This window comes from Pelodiscus sinensis, chromosome 2 (assembly GCF_052426305.1).
Source record: "Pelodiscus sinensis isolate ZL-2025 chromosome 2, ASM5242630v1, whole genome shotgun sequence".
NCBI classification, from domain to species: Eukaryota; Metazoa; Chordata; order Testudines; family Trionychidae; genus Pelodiscus; species Pelodiscus sinensis.
The window spans coordinates 71,605,770-71,624,100 of record NC_143053.1 but is presented as its reverse complement, the minus strand read 5'-3'; the positions used below and the strand labels follow the sequence as shown (position 1 = coordinate 71,624,100).

The following is an 18,331-nucleotide window of genomic DNA, read 5'->3' as shown; positions in this document are numbered from 1 at the left end:
TTTGGCTATGGAATCTGCTTCTCCTCCCTTGACCTGGCAAAGCCTAATTTAGTTGGCCTTGCAAGCATACTGCAAAGCTATTTACAGAAAAACTCCGATAGTCCGGCATCCAACTGTTCAGCACTCCTGATACTCCGGCATCAAAATGCCAAGCGCTCCTGACCAGCTGATTAAAAAGCCTGCAGCTGAGCACACAGGCTGGCTGTAACCAGACAGTACATAAGGTTGGGGGAGAGGGGGAGGGAGTGGGATCATGTTACAGTAAGGAGAAGAGCATTTTGCTTCAGTGAAGGGGAAAGGAGGGGGAGGGGAAGAGGATCAGGTTACAGAGGGGAGGAGCTGCGAAGAGGGGAGGGGAGGGGAGGGGAGAGGAAGGGAGATTGTGTCCTGGCCAGCTGTTAAGCCATTCAGCTGTACTGGACCTCCTGATTCTCCGGCAAATCTGATAATCCGGCACCACCTACGTCCAAAAGGTGCCAGATTATCGTAAGTCTACTGTACATAGTTTTTTCTGACGTGGTGGACCAAGTCTCTATTTTTGAACACCAGGGTAAGTTTAAGTGACATCATGTTAACTTACATTTGATTTGTAATATGCATTTTTAGACTACAGTATTGCAGATCCATTCTATAAACTGCAATAATAAATCTGGGTACAGGATCTGAATAATTATGTGCAACTGAAAAATAACTGTATAGTTGTAGATGAGGAACTGCACAATATCATTCTACTTTGATTCGCTGATATTCCACTGAAGTATAGTAGAATTTGCCATCCATGTTTAAAAGAGAGAGTTGTTCTCCCTGATTTGGTTATTTTCATTTAACAATGGAAGGTGTGTTTTGCGATTTATTTTGTACTGAGGAGCATTTCATTCCCTGAAGTTCATTCTTGGCACTAATAATTATTATGGACTAAAAGGCATGATAATATTTATATTTGTTTAATGAATTGCCTTTACATTTTTTAAGTTAAGTAAGGGATATAAATGTCTCTCCCCCAAGTCTGGATCACTTCTAGTCATTTTGGAATTTAAAGAAGAAAAGGAGCATATCATCATGCTATACTGCACTATTGGGTTATCGGACACAATTACTTCAGCATAATGGGATGACATTGTTCGAACTGAGACACACCAGCCAAGAGCAGGTATTGATCCTACCTGAGACGCTTAAATGTTTTTTTGATGGCTTACTGAGATGGGTGGCTTATTTATCCACCTCAACATAAGAAATTATTAACCAGAGAGGATTACGGTTGTCAGGTGAGCAGCCAACTCAGGAGAAAGCTTGAGCTGAATTTGATCTTACTGTTCCAATGTCAGAAAGGCAGCAAGTTTGGACTACAGCATATTTGGTCTGTGCTAGTGAGCAGGCAGGGAAAGGCACCTGCACATAGTCATGGTCATATTTAAAGTATCGATTATAACCCAAAATGCTGGGATAATCTTGTACTGTGCCAGAGCCAAAAATCAAAAAGTTACTATCGTTATAAATGTTGTACTGAAACATTGCTTAACTCTACTTAACACCGCTTAAATTGATACAGCAATAAAAGCCTAACAAGGAAAATTGTTTACCTCTTTCCCAAATTTTGCAAATAGTGCAAAGCAAGAGCTCTTCTCAGGGTCATCAGAGCATTTTTGGTAACTCCTGGGACTTGCACCCTGCCAAACAGACACTATCATCAATGCTATGAATAAAAGAATACACAAAAGGTAGATGTTCTGACAGACATCAAGACTTGTCCTACAAGTTACGCTCAAAACAAAAAGCTGCAGGATAAGAACATGCTGTGCCTGAATACTCATAGATCTGCTAAAATGTAAGCTTAAAATGTATGTTCAGTCTCTTTTCTCAGCAGAAGTAACCATTACATACTAGCAACAAGCATTGAAGGCCAAAATTATCCTCTCTTCTTTGAGGTACAAAAGCTATTTAAAGTATGCAAATATTAGCCAAATTCATCATTATGTACATGGATGGAGTTAAAGCAGTAGCAACACTTCCTTTCCCTGACCCTGACTTCAGGCCAAAGTAAACACAATCAACATTCTCCCTATAATCAGTGTGGCTACGTCTAGACTAGCATGATTTTCCGGAAATGCTTTTAACGGAAAAGTTTTCCGTTAAAAGCATTTTCGGAAAAGAGCGTCTAGAATGGCACGGACACTTTTCCACAAAAGCATTTTTTGCGGAAAAGTGTCCATGCCAATCTAGACGCTCTTTTCCGCAAAAAAGCCCCGATCGCCATTTTCGCGATCGGGGCTTTTTTTGCAGAAAAAAAATCTGAGCTGTCTACACTGGCCCTTTTGCGCAAAAGTTTTGCGCAAAAAGACTTTTTCCTGAATGGGAACAGCATAGTATTTCCACAAGAAGCACTGATTTCTTACAGTAGGAAGTCAGTGCTTTTGCGGAAATTCAAGCGGCCAGTGTAGACAGCTGGCAAGTTTTTCCAGAAAAGCGGCTGATTTTCCAGAAAAACTGGCCAGTCTAGAGACAGCCTGTAAGTATATGACTCAGCAGAGTTATAGAAGTGTGGCTAGAAAGGGATTGGAGTAGGAAAAGAAGGCAGCTTACTATAGCATCACCCCCTCACGCTAAACTACATATATGTTTAAACAATTTTAGTGGAAATTAATGGCACCCTTGTTAGTTTGAACTTACACAAACTGCTTCTTTCCTTCTTTCTATAGCTCTTGGAGAGGCAAGCACAGCCCAGGCTCTTTGTTGGAACTATGATCCCATTTGGGGTGGGATAAGATGGGAGGGAGAGCTACAGGAGGAGGTAGCCAGGCTGAGGAGCATTCAAGGCCATAAGGAATCTCTGGACAGTATTCCTGTGGAGTCCACTGAGGTCACTGTCCTAGGATGTGGGACTGCTGACCTGCCACTTATGGAGGAGGTGGTGGTGCAGGGTGAGCACTGGCAGCTGGTTACTTCTGGCAGCAGGCAGTGTTCCACCCCTGCTCCTAACCCTCCCACGGTGTTGTTACATAACTGTTACACTATACTTTCTGCAGGAGACAAGGAGTCACCCCCCGCAGTGGAGGAGACCAGGCCTTGCACCACCAAGGTTGAGCAGTCTCCTGCCACCACTGCGAGGAAGAAACGTAGGGTAGTAGTGGTTGGAGACTCTCTTCTGAGAGGAACGGAGGGGCCCATCTGTTTCCCTGACAGTTCATCTCGAGAGGTATGCTGTCTGCCAGGGGCCCATATCCGAGATGTTACGGAAGCATTGTCGAGGATTATCCGGCCCTCTGACTACTACCCCATGCTACTCATCCATGTGGGCACAAATGATACTGCCAGGTGTGACACTGAGCAGATCAAGCGTGACTACAGGGCTTTGGGAGTACGGGTGAAGGAGTTTGGAGCGCAGGTGGTATTCTCTTCGATCCTTCCTGTCAAAGGTAGGGTCCCGGGCAGAGACAGGTGCATCCTGGAGGTGAATGCCTGGCTGCGAGGATGGTGTCGCCAGGAGGGCTTCGGCTTCCTTGACCACGGGGTGCTCTTCCAGGAAGGACTGCTTGGCAGAGATGGAGTTCACCTTTCCAGGAGCGGGAAGGCCTTGTTTGGACACAGACTGGCTAACCTTGTGAGGAGGGCTTTAAACTAGGTTCAACGGGGACAGGTGAGCAAAGCCCACAGGTAAGTTCTGAATGTGCGGGACTGGGAGATGGGTTGGAAATGGGGGGAACTACGGAGAAAGGAGAGTCAGGGCACAACAGGGAGGCAAGATCAAATCAGTATCTTAGATGCCTATATACAAATGCGAGAAGTATGGGTAATAAGCAGGAAGAACTGGAATTCCTAACAAATAAATACAACTATGATATCATTGGTATTACAGAAACCTGGTGGGATGGGATGCATGATTGGAATGTTGGTATGGAAGGGTACGGCTTGCTCAGGAAGGACAGACAGGGAAAAAAGGGAGGAGGGGTTGCTTTGTATATTAAAAATGTACACACTTGGACTGAAGTGGAGATGAACGTAGGAGATAGCTGTGTAGAGAGTCTCTGGGTTAAGCTAAAAGGGGTAAAAAAGGAGGGTGATGTCATGCTTGGAGTCTACTACAGGCCACCTAGCCAGGTGGAAGAGGTGGATGAGGCCTTTTTTAAACAATTAACAAAACTATCCAAAGCCCAAGATTTGGTGGTGATGGGGGACTTCAACTATCCAGACATATGTTGGGAAACTAACACAGCGGGGCACAGGCTATCCAATAAGTTTCTGGACTGCATTGGAGACAACTTTCTGTTTCAGAAGGTTGAAAAAGCTACCAGAGGAGAAGCTGTTCTGGATTTGATTTTAACAAATAGGGAGGAACTAGTTGAGAACTTGAAAGTGGAAGACAGTATGGGGGACAGTGATCATGAAATAATAGAGTTCATGATCTTAAGGAAAGGTAGAAGGGAGACCAGCACAGTTGAGGTAATGGATTTCAGGAAGGCAGATTTTGATAAGCTCAGAGAACTTGTAGGTAAGGTCCCATGGGAAGCAAGACTGAAGGGAAAAACAACTGAGGAGAGTTGGAAGTATTTCAAAGGGACGTTGTTAAGGGCCCAAAAGCAAACAATTCCGTTGTTTAGGAAAGATAGAAAATACGGCAAAAGACCAGCTTGGCTTAACAAGGAGATCTTGCATGATCTCAAAATAAAAAAGGAGTCCTATAAAAAAATGGAAACTAGGACAAATAACAAAGGATGAATATAGGCAAGCAACACGGGAATGCAGGGGCAAGATTAGAAAGGCAAAGGCACAAAATGAGATCAAACTAGCTACAGGCATAAAGGGAAACAAGAAGACCTTTTATAAATACATTAGAAGCAAGAGGAAGACCAAGGACAGGGTAGGCCCACTGCTCAGTGAGGAGGGAGAAGCAGTAACAGGAAACTTGGAAATAGCGGAGATGCTCAATGACTTCTTTGTTTCGGTCTTCACTGAGAAGTCTGGAGGTGTGCCTAACGTAGTGAATACAAGCAGAGAGAGGGTAAGTTTAGAAGATAGGATACACAAAGAACAAGTTAAAAATCACTTAGGAAAGTTAGATGTCAGCAAGTCACCAGGTCCTGATGAAATGCATCCCAGGATACTCAAGGAGCTGATAGAGGAGGTATCTGAGCCTTTAGCTATGATCTTTGAAAAATCATGGAAGACAGGGGAGATTCCAGAAGACTGGAAAAGGGCAAATATTGTGCCCATCTATAAAAAGGGGAATAAGAACAACCCAGGAAACTACAGACCGGTCAGTTTAACGACTGTCCCAGGGAAGATAATGGAGCAGGTAATTAAGGAAATCATATGCAAACACTTGGAAGGTAATAAAGTGATAGGGAATAGCCAGCATGGGTTTGTGAAGAACAAGTCATGCCAAACTAATCTGATAGCTTTCTTTGATAGGATAACGAGCCTTGGATACGGATAAGGGAGAAGCAATGGATGTCATATACCTAGACTTTAGTAAGGCATTTGATACGGTCTCGCATGATATTCTTAGTGATAAACTAGGCAAATATAACTTAGATAGGGCCACGATAAGGTGGGTGCATAATTGGCTGGATAACCGTAGTCAGAGAGTTGTTGTTAACGGTGCTAAATCCTGCTGGAAAGGGATAACAAGTGGAGTTCCGCAAGGGTCTGTTTTGGGACCCGTACTGTTCAATATCTTCATCAATAATGTAGATATTGGGATAGAGAGTACGCTTATTAAGTTTGCAGATGATACCAAACTGGGTGGGGTTGCAACTTCTTTGGAGGATAGGGACATAATTCAAAATGAACTTAGCAAGTTAGAGAAATGGTCAGAGGTAAACAGGATGAAGTTTAATAAAGAGAAATGCAAAGTGCTCCACTTAGGAAGGAACAATCAGTTCCATACATACAAGATGGGAAGCGACTGTCTAGGAAGGAGCATGGCGGAAAGGAATCTAGGGGTCATAGTGGACCACAAGTTGAATATGAGTCAACAGTGTGATGCTGCTGCAAAAAAAAGCAAATATGATTCTAGGTTGTATCAACAGGTGTGTTGTAAACAAAACTTGTGAAGTCATTCTGCCGCTCTACTCTGCACTAGTTAGGCCTCAGCTAGAGTACTGTGTCCAGTTCTGGGCGCCACATTTCAAGAAAGATGTGGAGAAATTGGAAAGGGTACAGAGAAGAGCGACAAGAATGATTAAAGGTCTAGAGAACATGACCTATGAAGCCAGGCTTCATGAACTGGGCTTGTTTAGTTTGGAAAAAAGAAGATTAAGGGGGGACATGATAGCGGTTTTCAAATATCTAAAAGGGTGTCACAAGGAGGAAGGAGAAATTTTGTTCCTCTTGGTTTCTGAGGACAGGACAAGGAGTAATGGGCTTAAAGTGCAGCAAGGGAGGTTTAGATTGGACACTAGGAAAAAATTCCTAACTATCAGGGTGGTCAAATATTGGAATAAATTGCCATGGGAGGTGGTGGAATCTCCCTCTCTGGAGATATTTAAGAACAGGTTAGATAGACATCTATCAGGGATGGTATAGACAGAGCTTGGTCCTGCCTTGCGGGCAGGGGGCTGGACTCGATGACCTCTTGAGGTCCCTTCCAGTCCTATGATTCTATGATTCTAAGATATGCAATGTGCACAGGAGGACAGCTTCTCTATGTAGGTGGCTCAAGAGCTGTACATTTTCCCTAACTCACAGCTCTAAGGATATCCATTGAATTGAAGAACCATTTTACACCCACAGAAATCCTCCTCCCACAACAGCATATAAACTCAGAGAATAAAAAAAGGGTTACCATTTTGTAACTGTTGTTCTTTTAGATGTGTTACTCATGTCCATTCCATTTTAGGTGTGCGTCTGCCCATGTGCACCCTTTCATGCAGCGGTATATTAGGGTGCACGCTCTCAGTTCCTTCTTGCCAGCAACTCCAACTGTAGAGTAGGAGGGCAGGAAATGGAATGGACATAAGCAACACATCTTGAAGAACCACAGTTATGAAAAGGTAGGGAACCATTTTTTGCTTCAAGTGCTTGCTCTTTTTGGTTCCATTTTAAGTGGTTCATAAGCAGTAGCCACAGAGGTGGGCTCGGAGTTCACAACTTAGCTACTTGTAATACCGCCCTGTAAAGACAGCATAGTTCTGGGCCTGCTGAGTCAGTACATAGCGAGAAATAAAGGTGCAGACAGATGACTAGGCGGCTGCTCTGCAGATGTCTTGAATAAACACGAATCAGAAAGGCTGCCAAGGCCTGCATTCTGGTGGAGTGAGCGGTGATGATCGCTGGAGGCAGCACCTTTGCTTGGTCATAGTAGAAGTTAATGCAGGCCATGATCCAAGAAGAAATTCTTTGAGAAGATACAGGAAAACCTGTCAGTAACAAATAATTTTGACGACTTACAGAATGACCTGCTTCTGTTAATATAGAAGACCAGAGCCTTCTGGACTTCCAAGACATGTAGCCTTCACTCCTCCTCCAATTTATAGGGCTTTGAAAAGAAGACCAGAAAGTAAATGTCCTGATTCAAATTAAACAGACAACCATGGGAAGAAACGCTGTGCGTGACCTGAGGTGGACCTTGTCCTTGTAGAAGGCCATGTACGACAGTTCTAAGCTGAGTGCCTGAATCTCAGATACTCAGTAGGCTGACATCACTGTAACTAGGAAAGTGGTCTTCCAGGAAAGGAGGAAAGACTATGAAGCCATAGGCTCAAGAGGAGAAGATGGGGGATGAAACAGCACCAGATTTAAGTCTCACAGCAGCTTAAACATGTGGCCGATAACCTTGGCCCTCATTTGTGAGTAGAGATGCTCTAGGCCCTTAAAAAAATCTGGCTGTGATATCCTCGGCAAAACATAAACCTGGCCCTCAAACAACAGATGGAAGGTCGAGATGGCCACTAGATGGGCCTTGGATTGTTAAAAGGGATAAGACCAAGAACTTGAGATGCAAGAAGTATCCAAGAATAAGCTGCAGAGGAATCCATTCAGGACAGACAATTCTGTCCATTATTCAGAAAGTGAACCAATTCCATTTGCCAGGTAAGTTGCTCTGGTGGAGAGCTTCCTATTTCCCAACAGGACATGCTGAACCTCAGCCATACAACAGCCAGGCCCCCAGATGTAATGCTGCCAGGTTTGGGTACAAAAAACTGCCATAGTTCTGGCAGAACAGGTCCAACCTGAAGGGGAGCTGGAACGAAGTCACCACTGAGAGATCCAGTTCTGGCATGCCCATGCCACACTTACCCTCTCCTGTCTGAGAGGACCCTTGGTAGCAATGGAAGTGGAGGAAGCTGTGATATTTCTTGTTCTGCCTGGATGGATGCAAACAAGTCCACCTGGGGAGATCCTGATGAAACAGTAATGAGCAGTCAGTGGTCCACGGTGACACAGAAACAGGTCAAATGGAAACGGCAGAGGCGGTTAAGATAGGGCTGGTCCCAGCATATTTGCCAGGGTGCTGTTCTGAAGTGCACCCTCAAAATGACTTGTTTTTGCCTCCTTGACTTCTGGGAGGATCAGACAGGATCCTTCCTTTGGCTTTCTCCCAGACACTTCTGATAACTCTCATGTGGATCACTGATGAGCAATGGCCTACCACATGCCAACAACGACTTGAAGCCAGACTAACGGATAATGTCCCACTGTGGGTGAAGTCCTGATCAACAAGCTACTTACAAAGGCCTAACGCATGAAGTCTGTTGAGACAAGAAAAAAACCTTAGCAATTGCTAAATCAAGGAAGCCCAGGAAACAAGGCGGCACAGGGCTGGCGACACCTAATATGCTACCACACAGAAGCGTCACTCCAGAGAGTGCCACAGATGGCTCTTCAGATACAACTAAGACAGAAGTCTTAGACAACTATGAATATGGGTGCATACATACTTAAAATGGAATCAACATGACCAAGCACTGTCAAAAAAAGAGTAACTTACTTACTTGGCAATTCTACTTAGCTGAATTTATTGGATCATTTTCCTAGCTTATATAAATCAGCCTCCTTCTACTGAAGCCAATGGATCTCTGCCAATTTACATCAGCTGAGGATGTGGCCAGCCATCTTAAAGGTCAAATACCTTTAAATACTAGGTCATTTCTACTAATCTCACACTAAGAAGCTAAGATCCAACAGAAAGCAATACCACAGGGATATTTTAAAATACTGATTTTTCAGCCTAAGTTCAGCCTTCCAATAGGTTTTGAAGGGCTTGGGGGGCAAAAAGGCACAATTTGCACCAAAATTTTTTACATAAAATAGGGAACAACTATCAAATATTTTCAGTTGTGCACAAGTTACATAGTCTTTAAAATACAACATGAAATTTCCCATGTGAGAGTACTCACGTCAAAATATTTTATTTTCTTGGCAATTTTCATTGCAACAGAGAGCAATTTGTAGAATCCACTAATAAGAGGTAACCGTGTTGACTGTATAATAAGCTCATAACCAAACGAATACATCCATGGCTCAAAAAATTCAAGATGCTTCTCTGGCAGAATTTCTCTATAAATAAATGCATAGGGAACATTCAAACAAAATAAACTGAAATGAGTTTTTCTTATACCAGTTTGAAATTGAAAAACATAACTGCCATAATGGTATGACCAATCTCGAAAAGAAAGCATTTATAGGATATTAATGAGGAAGGAGTAAAATTCCTAACTATACAGAGCACAAAGGGAACTTCTTCTTGACCTCATCCAGTGATCAACCTTATAAACAACATATGACAATATTCCCACAGTAATAATCCTAAACACCTACAGATTACAATTATATTATTGTAGTGTGGTGGGCCTTCACATAAAATACATAGCATATTTAAAGGAGATCTTCTGCCCTTAAGCATGAGAACTGAAAGTTCTCAATTTTTATATACAATGAAAGCTTTGTCATCCGGCACTCAGGGGAAACGAAACGGTGGTTGCCAGTTAACTGAACATGTCGGATAACAAAACAGCCCTTGCCAGCTCCGCTCCCCTGGAGCGGAGCCAGCAGCTCATCCAGCACTCTGTTAAATTCAAACTCTGTTAACCGGATGGGGGCAATGCTGATTAACAGTTTTTCGGTTAAGAGAAAGCCAGATAAAGCTTTTACTGTACTACAATAGCTAGTGTAATTATAGATGCTATTGCTAACACATGCTGTAAGCGAGAATGGCTTTAAGAGTAAAATGAAAGTGAACAACTCTCCTATCAAGTATTTATAAGAGTATTAGAATGGTCACAAAAACTTCTAATATTGAATTTTAAGTTTCTGAAGCTAAACACTTAGGATATAAGGATGACAGCACTAAAACGCAGCAATCACAGTTAATTCTGCACTTAATTTTAAGGGCATCATGTATCCTGGAGTTTGTTGCAAATCTTCTATACAGTTTCAGTGTACACTAATACACTGTACCAATATCAGTATTTTCCCTAGCAATCTAAATGTTCAAACTGTAGTTACTTGCTTTCAACTAGTTTTCTGGATATTGTGCATTTTAAACAGACTTCAAATATAGCCAGAAAAATAATCATGCTCAATATGAATATTTCACATTTATACAGTATCATGGAATACTAAGATTGGAAGTGACTCAAAAAGTCATCAAGTCCAGTCCCCTGCACTCATGGCAGGACCAAGCTCCATCTAGAGCATCCCTGACAGATGTTTATCTTACCTGCTCTTAATCTCCAATGATGGAGATTCCACAATCTCCATAGGCAATTTATTCCAGTTCTTAACCACCCTGTCAGTTAAAGTTTTTCCTAATGTCCAACCTATATCTCCCATGCTACAATTTAATCCCATTGTTTCTTGTCCTACCATCGGAGGTGAAGGACAATATTTTTTTCCTCCCTCTTCCTTTTAACACCCTTTTAGGTACTTGAAAGCTATTAAATCCCTGCTCAGTCTTCTGTTTTCCAGACTAAAGAAACCCAATTCTTTCAATCTTCCCTCATAGATCATGTTTTCTAGACCTTTAATCATTTTTGTTGTTCCCCTCTGAAAGTTCTCCAGTTTCTCCACATCTTTCCTTAAATGTTGTGCCCAAAACTGGAAACAATACCCCAACTGAGGCCTAATCAGCATGAAGTAGAACGATATCCTACTATCCCAGCACCTACTCCGTAACTCCCAAATTACAGAATATGCATTACCTGCAGAATTCTACTAGGTTAACAAAGGCTATAAAATCTTTAGGCTTAGTTGGTTGAAGGTTTGATGCTGGATCAGAAGTAGGAACAACCAAAGCACTGCCAGCTTCATTTTCATCCTGGGGAGGGGGAAAAAAAGTTGCATAACAGAAGTAGTATGCACTTCAACAGAGAGATCATTACAGACAACACTTAGCCACTGTTTTCAGTCAGTAGCAGAGCAGGAAAAAGAATATGCTCACTAGTTTGCGACAAGTTAATCTGTCTTTTTAAAAACTGACACACATGACTTACTGGATTTGTAAGAACTGAAAATACTCACTCACTAAGAAAAACAAGACTAAAAAAAGAGATCAGAGGATGCCAAGAAGGGGATTTTGTCTGTCTTGAAGACAACCATTATGGCAGTTTGGAAATAGCTTCCAGAAGTAAAAATTAATACATTTTGATTATTATGAATTTTAACTCAAGCAGACTTCAAGGGCAACATTTTATGCAAAGAAAGACAAAAGACTGAGGTTTGAGATTTTCATCACAATAATTATTGTGAAGTATCAAGCCTCACCTGTTCACTGGCATTCAGTTTCTGAACTGTCAAGTCCAACTTCTCAATGATCTTCAATATCGATTTTATAAGTTCATCATACAACAAACGGTTCAGAGACAGCAGCGGTGAATTTGCAATTAGAGAGGTTTCATCTGCCAGAACTGAATCCTTTGGAAGGGGAGGGAGAATTAAACCATGGTAAGAGCTAATATGGAACTTACAGTCACTGTTATTTTTTAACTTAAAAGTTTTGGGGAATTGTGGTGCAGTGGGTTAATACAGTAGCCTTTCACCTGATAAGGCAAAGTTCATCTTTGTTAAATTAATATTATCATCATACCCTCAGCCCACATCCAGAGTCCACATCGCTATGTCACTACACTAAAGCATGACTGATTGCCTACCTAGAAGAAATCTGGGGTTGGAATAGCAGGTATAAGAACAGAACAGGACTCAGATTCTAAGACAGAACTAAGCAAGATAGCCCACACAACAGCAGTGCAAAGGCTGAACAAACTCTGGAGTAATGGGGGAAATGAGGGAGAGGGGAGTAATTACTTGTTGGGTGTAAGTGGGAAAAGTATGGACAGGTGTTGTTTTGGGGGGTAGCATTTGGGGGGAACCATTAGGGGGCATTCCCCATGTAGATCCTCATTAACCCTAGTCTGTCCCATTCAGTCAGACACATATGCCCCATCCACATGCATCCCTTCACCCCACTTAAACATCCACTCCATCTTTCTTGAAGCCCTGAATCCCTCCCTCTGTACCCATGTGTCTCTGTGTGCCCACCCAGCCATCACTATTCTTCCTGTAGCTCTGCACCTGTAACTCCCATCCTCATGTGGCTCTGCCCCCTTTGGAATTGCACCTCCACTCCCATTCAGTCCCTTCCCCAGTCTGTCCTCCCCCACTAGTCCTTATAAACGCCTGTCTAACCCCTCAGGACACCTGTCTGACCTACCCCCGGCACCCTATAGCCTGTGTGGCCCCATAGCCCTGTCTCTTGACCTAACCCAACAGGCACTTTGAAAAAGTCTCTCTTTCTTGCCTAGCTTGCTGGGAGCTGCTGCTGTGTTCTATCACTACTGCACCCTCAGGTGGGCAAAAGACAGAAATACAGCAACTTCCCACCAAAAGCTTTTTTCTGCACAAAAAATAATATATACCACTCAATTATGCACATGTGCAGTAGTACAAAATTCCTTCAAGAGTAAAACAATAATCTTGCATTATCCAAATAGATGTAACCAAAAAAAACCCCCAAGAAGTTCAACTTTCTCTTGTTGAGTCTCAGCATTAAGTGGACTTTTACCTTCATTGTGTCACAGTTCAACAGACTTCTAAACAAATCCAGATAGTCTTTATATGTAGGTACTTTCCATTTCCCGGTTCTGACCTCTCCAGCTGCTACGGGCTCTTCCCATTTAGAAGATTCTTTTCCAAAAGTCTCCTGCAGGGCAGTGCAACAGATCATGAGTTAATATTTTTAAATAACTGTACCACACATTGCACATGAAACTACCTACAACAGCCTCAGCTACATATTTTCTTTAGAAAAAAAAGTCTCAATAAAGGCTTAGATAAGTAACTGGAAGTCACTTTTAGATTAGAAGAATGAAACAGACAACCCCCTGCTTTCACCATGCTGGAGGCAGCAGAGTACAACTAACAGTTTTAAAATTTTCCAGTGTATGTGCTGCATCTTCATTTCATTTTTTTCTTCAGGTGATCTTCAGGTCTATTAGTTTAGAGAGATTCTGACTGAGCGCAGTGTGAGAGATTAACTGTTAACTTTAAAAGGAAATGTGGACTCAGCCTCACCTATGAAAAGGTCAGCTTAGTTCCCCAAGTGGGTACTAAGCAAGCAAGATCATGAGGTCATGTGATAAGACAAGGATAAGGGAGGAAAGTACAGACTCCTGAGGCAGTCCCTAGAGAAGGTAACTAAAGTTAGGTCTCACTTCAGCTACATCCAGATTAAGTGCCAGGCATGATAGAAGCCTGGAATACTGCAGCTGGCCTGAGCAAGCAGTCCTACAGGCAGTAAAAAGGTCTATTTGATTACAACCCAGTTCTAGAAGCTCTGACACAAGAGGAGAGGAGAGTGTTGTCTTATCTAAAGAAAAGACTAACTAGACCGTAGAGAAGACCTAGAGAGGAAAGACTGCCCAGGCTGGGATTGGGGCTAAGACTCTGGTATTGTCTACACTTACATTTAGCTCATCACAAGTTGGGGTAAATCTACCTTGCATTAGCCCTCCCTCACTACCTCTCTTTGTGGACCCTACTGCTACAATTAAAAGAACCATAGAGCACTTCAGTCCACAGCCCCATTTTGAAACTGGAGCAGATAGTTAGTACACAGTAGGTGAGTATGCACCATCTTGGCACCAACTAAATGTCCATATAAACAAGCCCCCTGTAGTCTGAGTTTGGTTTTGCAACAGATTGCACAGGTTTTAATAAATTGGACTCCAGAAGGGGAATGCTTTGAATATTTGGACTGTGTAGATGTAAGGGCTCCATAGCACAAAGGAAACTGAGACAGGGCACAACAGAACCATCCAAGCCACAAGGGGCATCTGAAAAATGATTGCCTGTTACCTACTTGGAACTTCTGTGATGTTCTCCAACATGGACTAAAGTCTCACTGATTAGTTACAATCTAGTTTGAGATAACCAATCTAAGCTATAAGGCATTTAGGGGTATAGGTCACTCTTCCTCGCTAGCTTTCAAAATACTATCATTATATTGAACAGCTTACAGAGCTTTTCACGTTCATTAAGTAGTATACAAGACTATCAAACAAGATCATTTGTTTTTAAAGCTACCAGTCATGTTGGTAAGAAACATCAAAGATGGCCAAAGAACAATCAGCAGACTCTCAAAGTTATTCTTACTTTCAGAACTGATAACTATATACAGTAGGCTCGGTCTTTCGCTTGTTTAAATCAAAATCACTTTCAGTGACAATTCTCAACAATTGGCTTACCTTTGAAAAGGTGATTGGCTTGGAACAGACTCTGACTAACCCCTGATGCACTGAAAGAAAAAAATTATCTGAACAGTTTTCAAAGGTACATCATCTAAATGGTTCATTAGAAGAAGGCTGTACATTTTCCAGTTCATTAAGATTAACTTTTTCTGGCATTCTAATAAAATTTGGGCTTTAAAAAGGAGGGGAGAGGAAGTTGATCAACTGGCAAGCACAGCTGGAAGTGGACTCAACTTCATAGAGCATAGAGTCAAGACTTGTATTAGAGCATGATAGTGTGGGTACTCAGTACATCATGGGATAAGTTACTACACATAAATTTTTTAAAAATCCAAAGTAATAAGCAACAAGCATTAAAACTAATACAAAATTAGGGACTGCTGGAAAATCTTATCTCTATAAATATTGTGAGGTACTGTTCTGTTCACAGGATTGCATCTCAACATCACAGATTTAGAACTTTATTTTATACATTAATATGTTCCCTAAAGTAAATAATTCATTTTCATTCATTTATAGTAGAGTCTACAATAGCATCAACCACAACACTGCTCTCAGGCCAATCAGGTATACACATTTCTTTTAACATAGAGAATTATGCAAATAGAAAACTGACTTTATTTTTGTTGGAAGAATCCCCCTCATCCTAATGCACCTGAACAAGAGCAGTAACAGCTATTTCTGTATTTTCAAGACACTACTGTTTCATTTCCCCTTTTGTGTAAATCATTGTTATGTTCCCATACAAGGCTGCTACAGGTTTGACATCCCTGGTCCAACACCCTTAGGACCTGACTCGTCCCAGATAAGGGATTTTGCCAGACCAGGCGAGGTCATATTGACCTCCCTGCTACCACCCTTCACCCAGCCCTGGACCAGCCACCGGCCTCCCCACCATCTCCTCCGTTTTGCCCCCCTCCAACAGCCCCACTGACGCTGGTTCCTCCCGCTTCCTGGTCCCACCAGGGCAAACTCAGTCACCAGCCCTCCACTGGGACTCTCTGGTCCTGCAGCATCCATGGTCCTTCCAGACCACAGATGTTGCTGGGCCAGAGAATCCCGCTTTACAGAGGCTCAACCTGTACTAATTTATAAGATGAGCTGGTAGAGCACACTGGTAGATGCTCAAGTGTAACATAATCAGCACCCCAAAAGCTCTCCTGGATTGGAGTGTGGAAGTCCTCAGGTTTCTCCCAAAATGGCCATTACTGTTAAGATCATCTTAGATCAATATTCCACAAACTTATCTTTCAACTGATTTATCATTGCAGAATGGAGAAGCCAGGAGTCAGTAACACATACTCACCCACCGTGCTGATGAAACTCCAGAGAACTGGTCCCTTTCCTGCCAGAGCTAGGAAAACCTTTACTATGGACTTGCAACAGGCTGACTGCATTTTTACACTGTATTGTGGAAAACTATCTATTTGCACCACAATTAGATGTTCGAGAACTGGAGTGTACACTTCAGGGATCTAGATAAAATGAGAGCAGAAAAAATAGTGTCCTGTAAAAGCAATGATTCTAACTCACTAACACTCAGGAAATTATGCAAATCTTCTCAAATAAACAATTCTCAAAAAAAATATAAAAGGAGATAAATGTTCCACAATTGTCTACTGTATTCTCTTCTGACTTAGCAAGCCTCTGTATATAGCCAGAATTGAAAACATTAAGACAGTCAGTTATGAGTTAGTGAAGGCTTCCTGGAGACATATTATGTCCTAATGAACAGAAAAGCTGTTTCTTAGTGAAAGCAAGTGTTACCAGAAACAATTCTATTTTATTATTATTGTTGTTATTATTATTGTTGTTATTATCATGTATAAGCTTCATTTACACTAAAGCAATCACAAAATCAGAAATTCAATCTGTTTTTATGCATTTCAATCCAGGACAATCAAGTACAGGTTCTTCTTGCTCTTCATACTCACAACCCATGGCCGGTGATCAGGAAACACACCCTCCAGAAACACAAAGAAGTCCACAAAGTAGGGATATAAGCGACTAGTCTATCAGAGGCAGCAAGCGGGGCGGACCCTACTGGCTCTTAATATATTTAAAAGGCTGAAGCACAGCAGAAGGACCCAGCGCAAGCCAACAATCACTGTCCTGCCTCGCGCTGGGTCCTCCTCCACTGCGCTTCAGCTCCTGCCGGCTCTTAATACATTTAAAAGGCAGAGCCGCAGCTGGGTTAACTAACCCCATGTGACTCTCCCCTGCTTGTTGACTAATCAATTAATTGATTAAACTAAATTTAACATTCCTACCACAGACTCATTTACCCTTTTCAGTGTGGCAATTTAACTGTTAGACTTATCAGTGTGGAGCAGATAAAGATAGTAAGCTAATACAAACAGCTGATACAAAGGTCTGCTGTATTGCTGGAGAAATATTTCTCTTTCCAATGTATGAAAGATGACTGAAACAAGACAAACTGATTAGGTATTCAGAGGAAAAGGTGAAACTCACGGTATACAAAGTGTTATAGAATGCACAAACTAAAAAAAAAAACCCTACACAAAATAACCTTAATTTAAAAAGAAACGTAAAAAAGTGTTGTTATAATGCACTAATTGTCATAGTATTTATCATTTTGTCTAGTCTCAGTGTTATCCTTCTCTTTATTCAACAGACTTTTCATTAGGATTCTCTTGATACCACGCTAACTTACCCCATCCCCTAGGAGTATTTGCTAAGAAGCAAGAATCACTATGAAATGCCAAACTGGAATCTCTTCTGCTGTAGTTCAATATAGTCTTAACAGATCCATATATGGCTCTAAAAGTAAATATTCCACTTACCGTATCTATGTGGAATATAACACTTGCAATGGACTGAAGAAAACTGGGTAGCTGATATATATGTTCTTCTGCTGTCTCTGCCTCAGTGAGATACATTTGTTTACAGCGCTGAAGGAGCTCAACATACATGAAGTCAACATCCTTAGAATTTATTGCTTTACAAGGCTTTAATGAGAGAAAGTAAAGTATCACTTCAATTAGCATTAAGTTAAGCATAAGAATACTACAATAATTTAAAACAAATCACAGATAAAAATTACTTTTAAAACTTTATAGGAATCTCATAATACAGTTGAAAACTTTTGAACAACATGGAAAAATTAAAGAGCTAATAAATAAAATGACCTTGCATTACAATTTATTGCAATTGTATTAATATCTGATTGCGACCTTTCAGTTACAATACTTTTCCAAACCAACCTGAGAAGCTAAGAATTTAGCTTGGGAACAACATGCTATACCCTCATCTTACATTTCACTTCAACTGCTTTGTAAGGTAAGTTGGGAACATTAAAGGGGATTCCAGTTATTACTTCCAAACTGAGATAGGCTGAGATGATTGTAGAGCCAGTGGCTCTTAGCTCCATGGGAAAGGCAGAAGCAACATGCTACTCATAACCCAGGAGAATCGCTGTTGGGACTCCAGAGTAAATTATGTCAAACGCTCCCAGTTAAGATAGAGGAAGGAAAATTATATAACGGTACAAAGGTCTTATTTTCACTCCATAGATGCAGCAACTCCAATTTCTAATAGCTGCCAAGACTGTAGATTTCATGTCCAATCAGAACAAGATAAGTCTAAGTTGAATTAATGTGTCAGACTAACAAAGAGTTATAATGTTCTAA

General features: G+C 41.6%; 2 protein-coding genes across 3 annotated transcripts in view; one reads left to right on the top strand and one right to left on the bottom strand.

Moving 5' to 3' along the window:
* Positions 1–18,331, bottom strand: part of PRKDC (protein kinase, DNA-activated, catalytic subunit) — a 195,215-nt gene that overhangs the window by 155,955 nt on the left and 20,929 nt on the right. The window contains exons 12-19 of the mRNA XM_089776265.1: positions 17,486–17,650; positions 15,988–16,156; positions 14,679–14,728; positions 12,998–13,135; positions 11,701–11,850; positions 11,139–11,254; positions 9,336–9,495; positions 1,581–1,667 (exon numbers count right to left, since the gene is read on the bottom strand). Of these exons, the coding sequence (XP_089632391.1) occupies positions 1,581–1,667; positions 9,336–9,495; positions 11,139–11,254; positions 11,701–11,850; positions 12,998–13,135; positions 14,679–14,728; positions 15,988–16,156; positions 17,486–17,650 (1,035 nt within the window). The remainder of the gene's footprint in view (positions 1–1,580; positions 1,668–9,335; positions 9,496–11,138; positions 11,255–11,700; positions 11,851–12,997; positions 13,136–14,678; positions 14,729–15,987; positions 16,157–17,485; positions 17,651–18,331) is intronic.
* LOC149525288 (uncharacterized) lies at positions 372–16,085 on the top strand. Of its 2 annotated transcripts, XR_016348768.1 has the most exons (3): positions 372–550; positions 3,521–3,651; positions 15,953–16,085. XR_016348768.1 is itself a non-coding variant. In XM_089776266.1 (2 exons), the coding sequence occupies exon 2, from the start codon at positions 3,691–3,693 to the stop codon at positions 4,711–4,713; it is 1,023 nt and encodes a 340-aa protein (XP_089632392.1). In that variant the 5' UTR covers positions 372–550; positions 3,521–3,690; the 3' UTR covers positions 4,714–5,415. The 2 variants fall into 2 exon arrangements, 1 of the variants encoding a protein (XP_089632392.1); XM_089776266.1 differs by lacking the exon at positions 15,953–16,085 and having other exon boundaries at positions 3,521–5,415.

Coding starts and splice junctions, on each gene's coding strand:
- LOC149525288 (XM_089776266.1), top strand. CDS start 3,691: ATGGGGGGAACTACGGAGAAAGGAGAGTCAGGGCACAACAGGGAGGCA.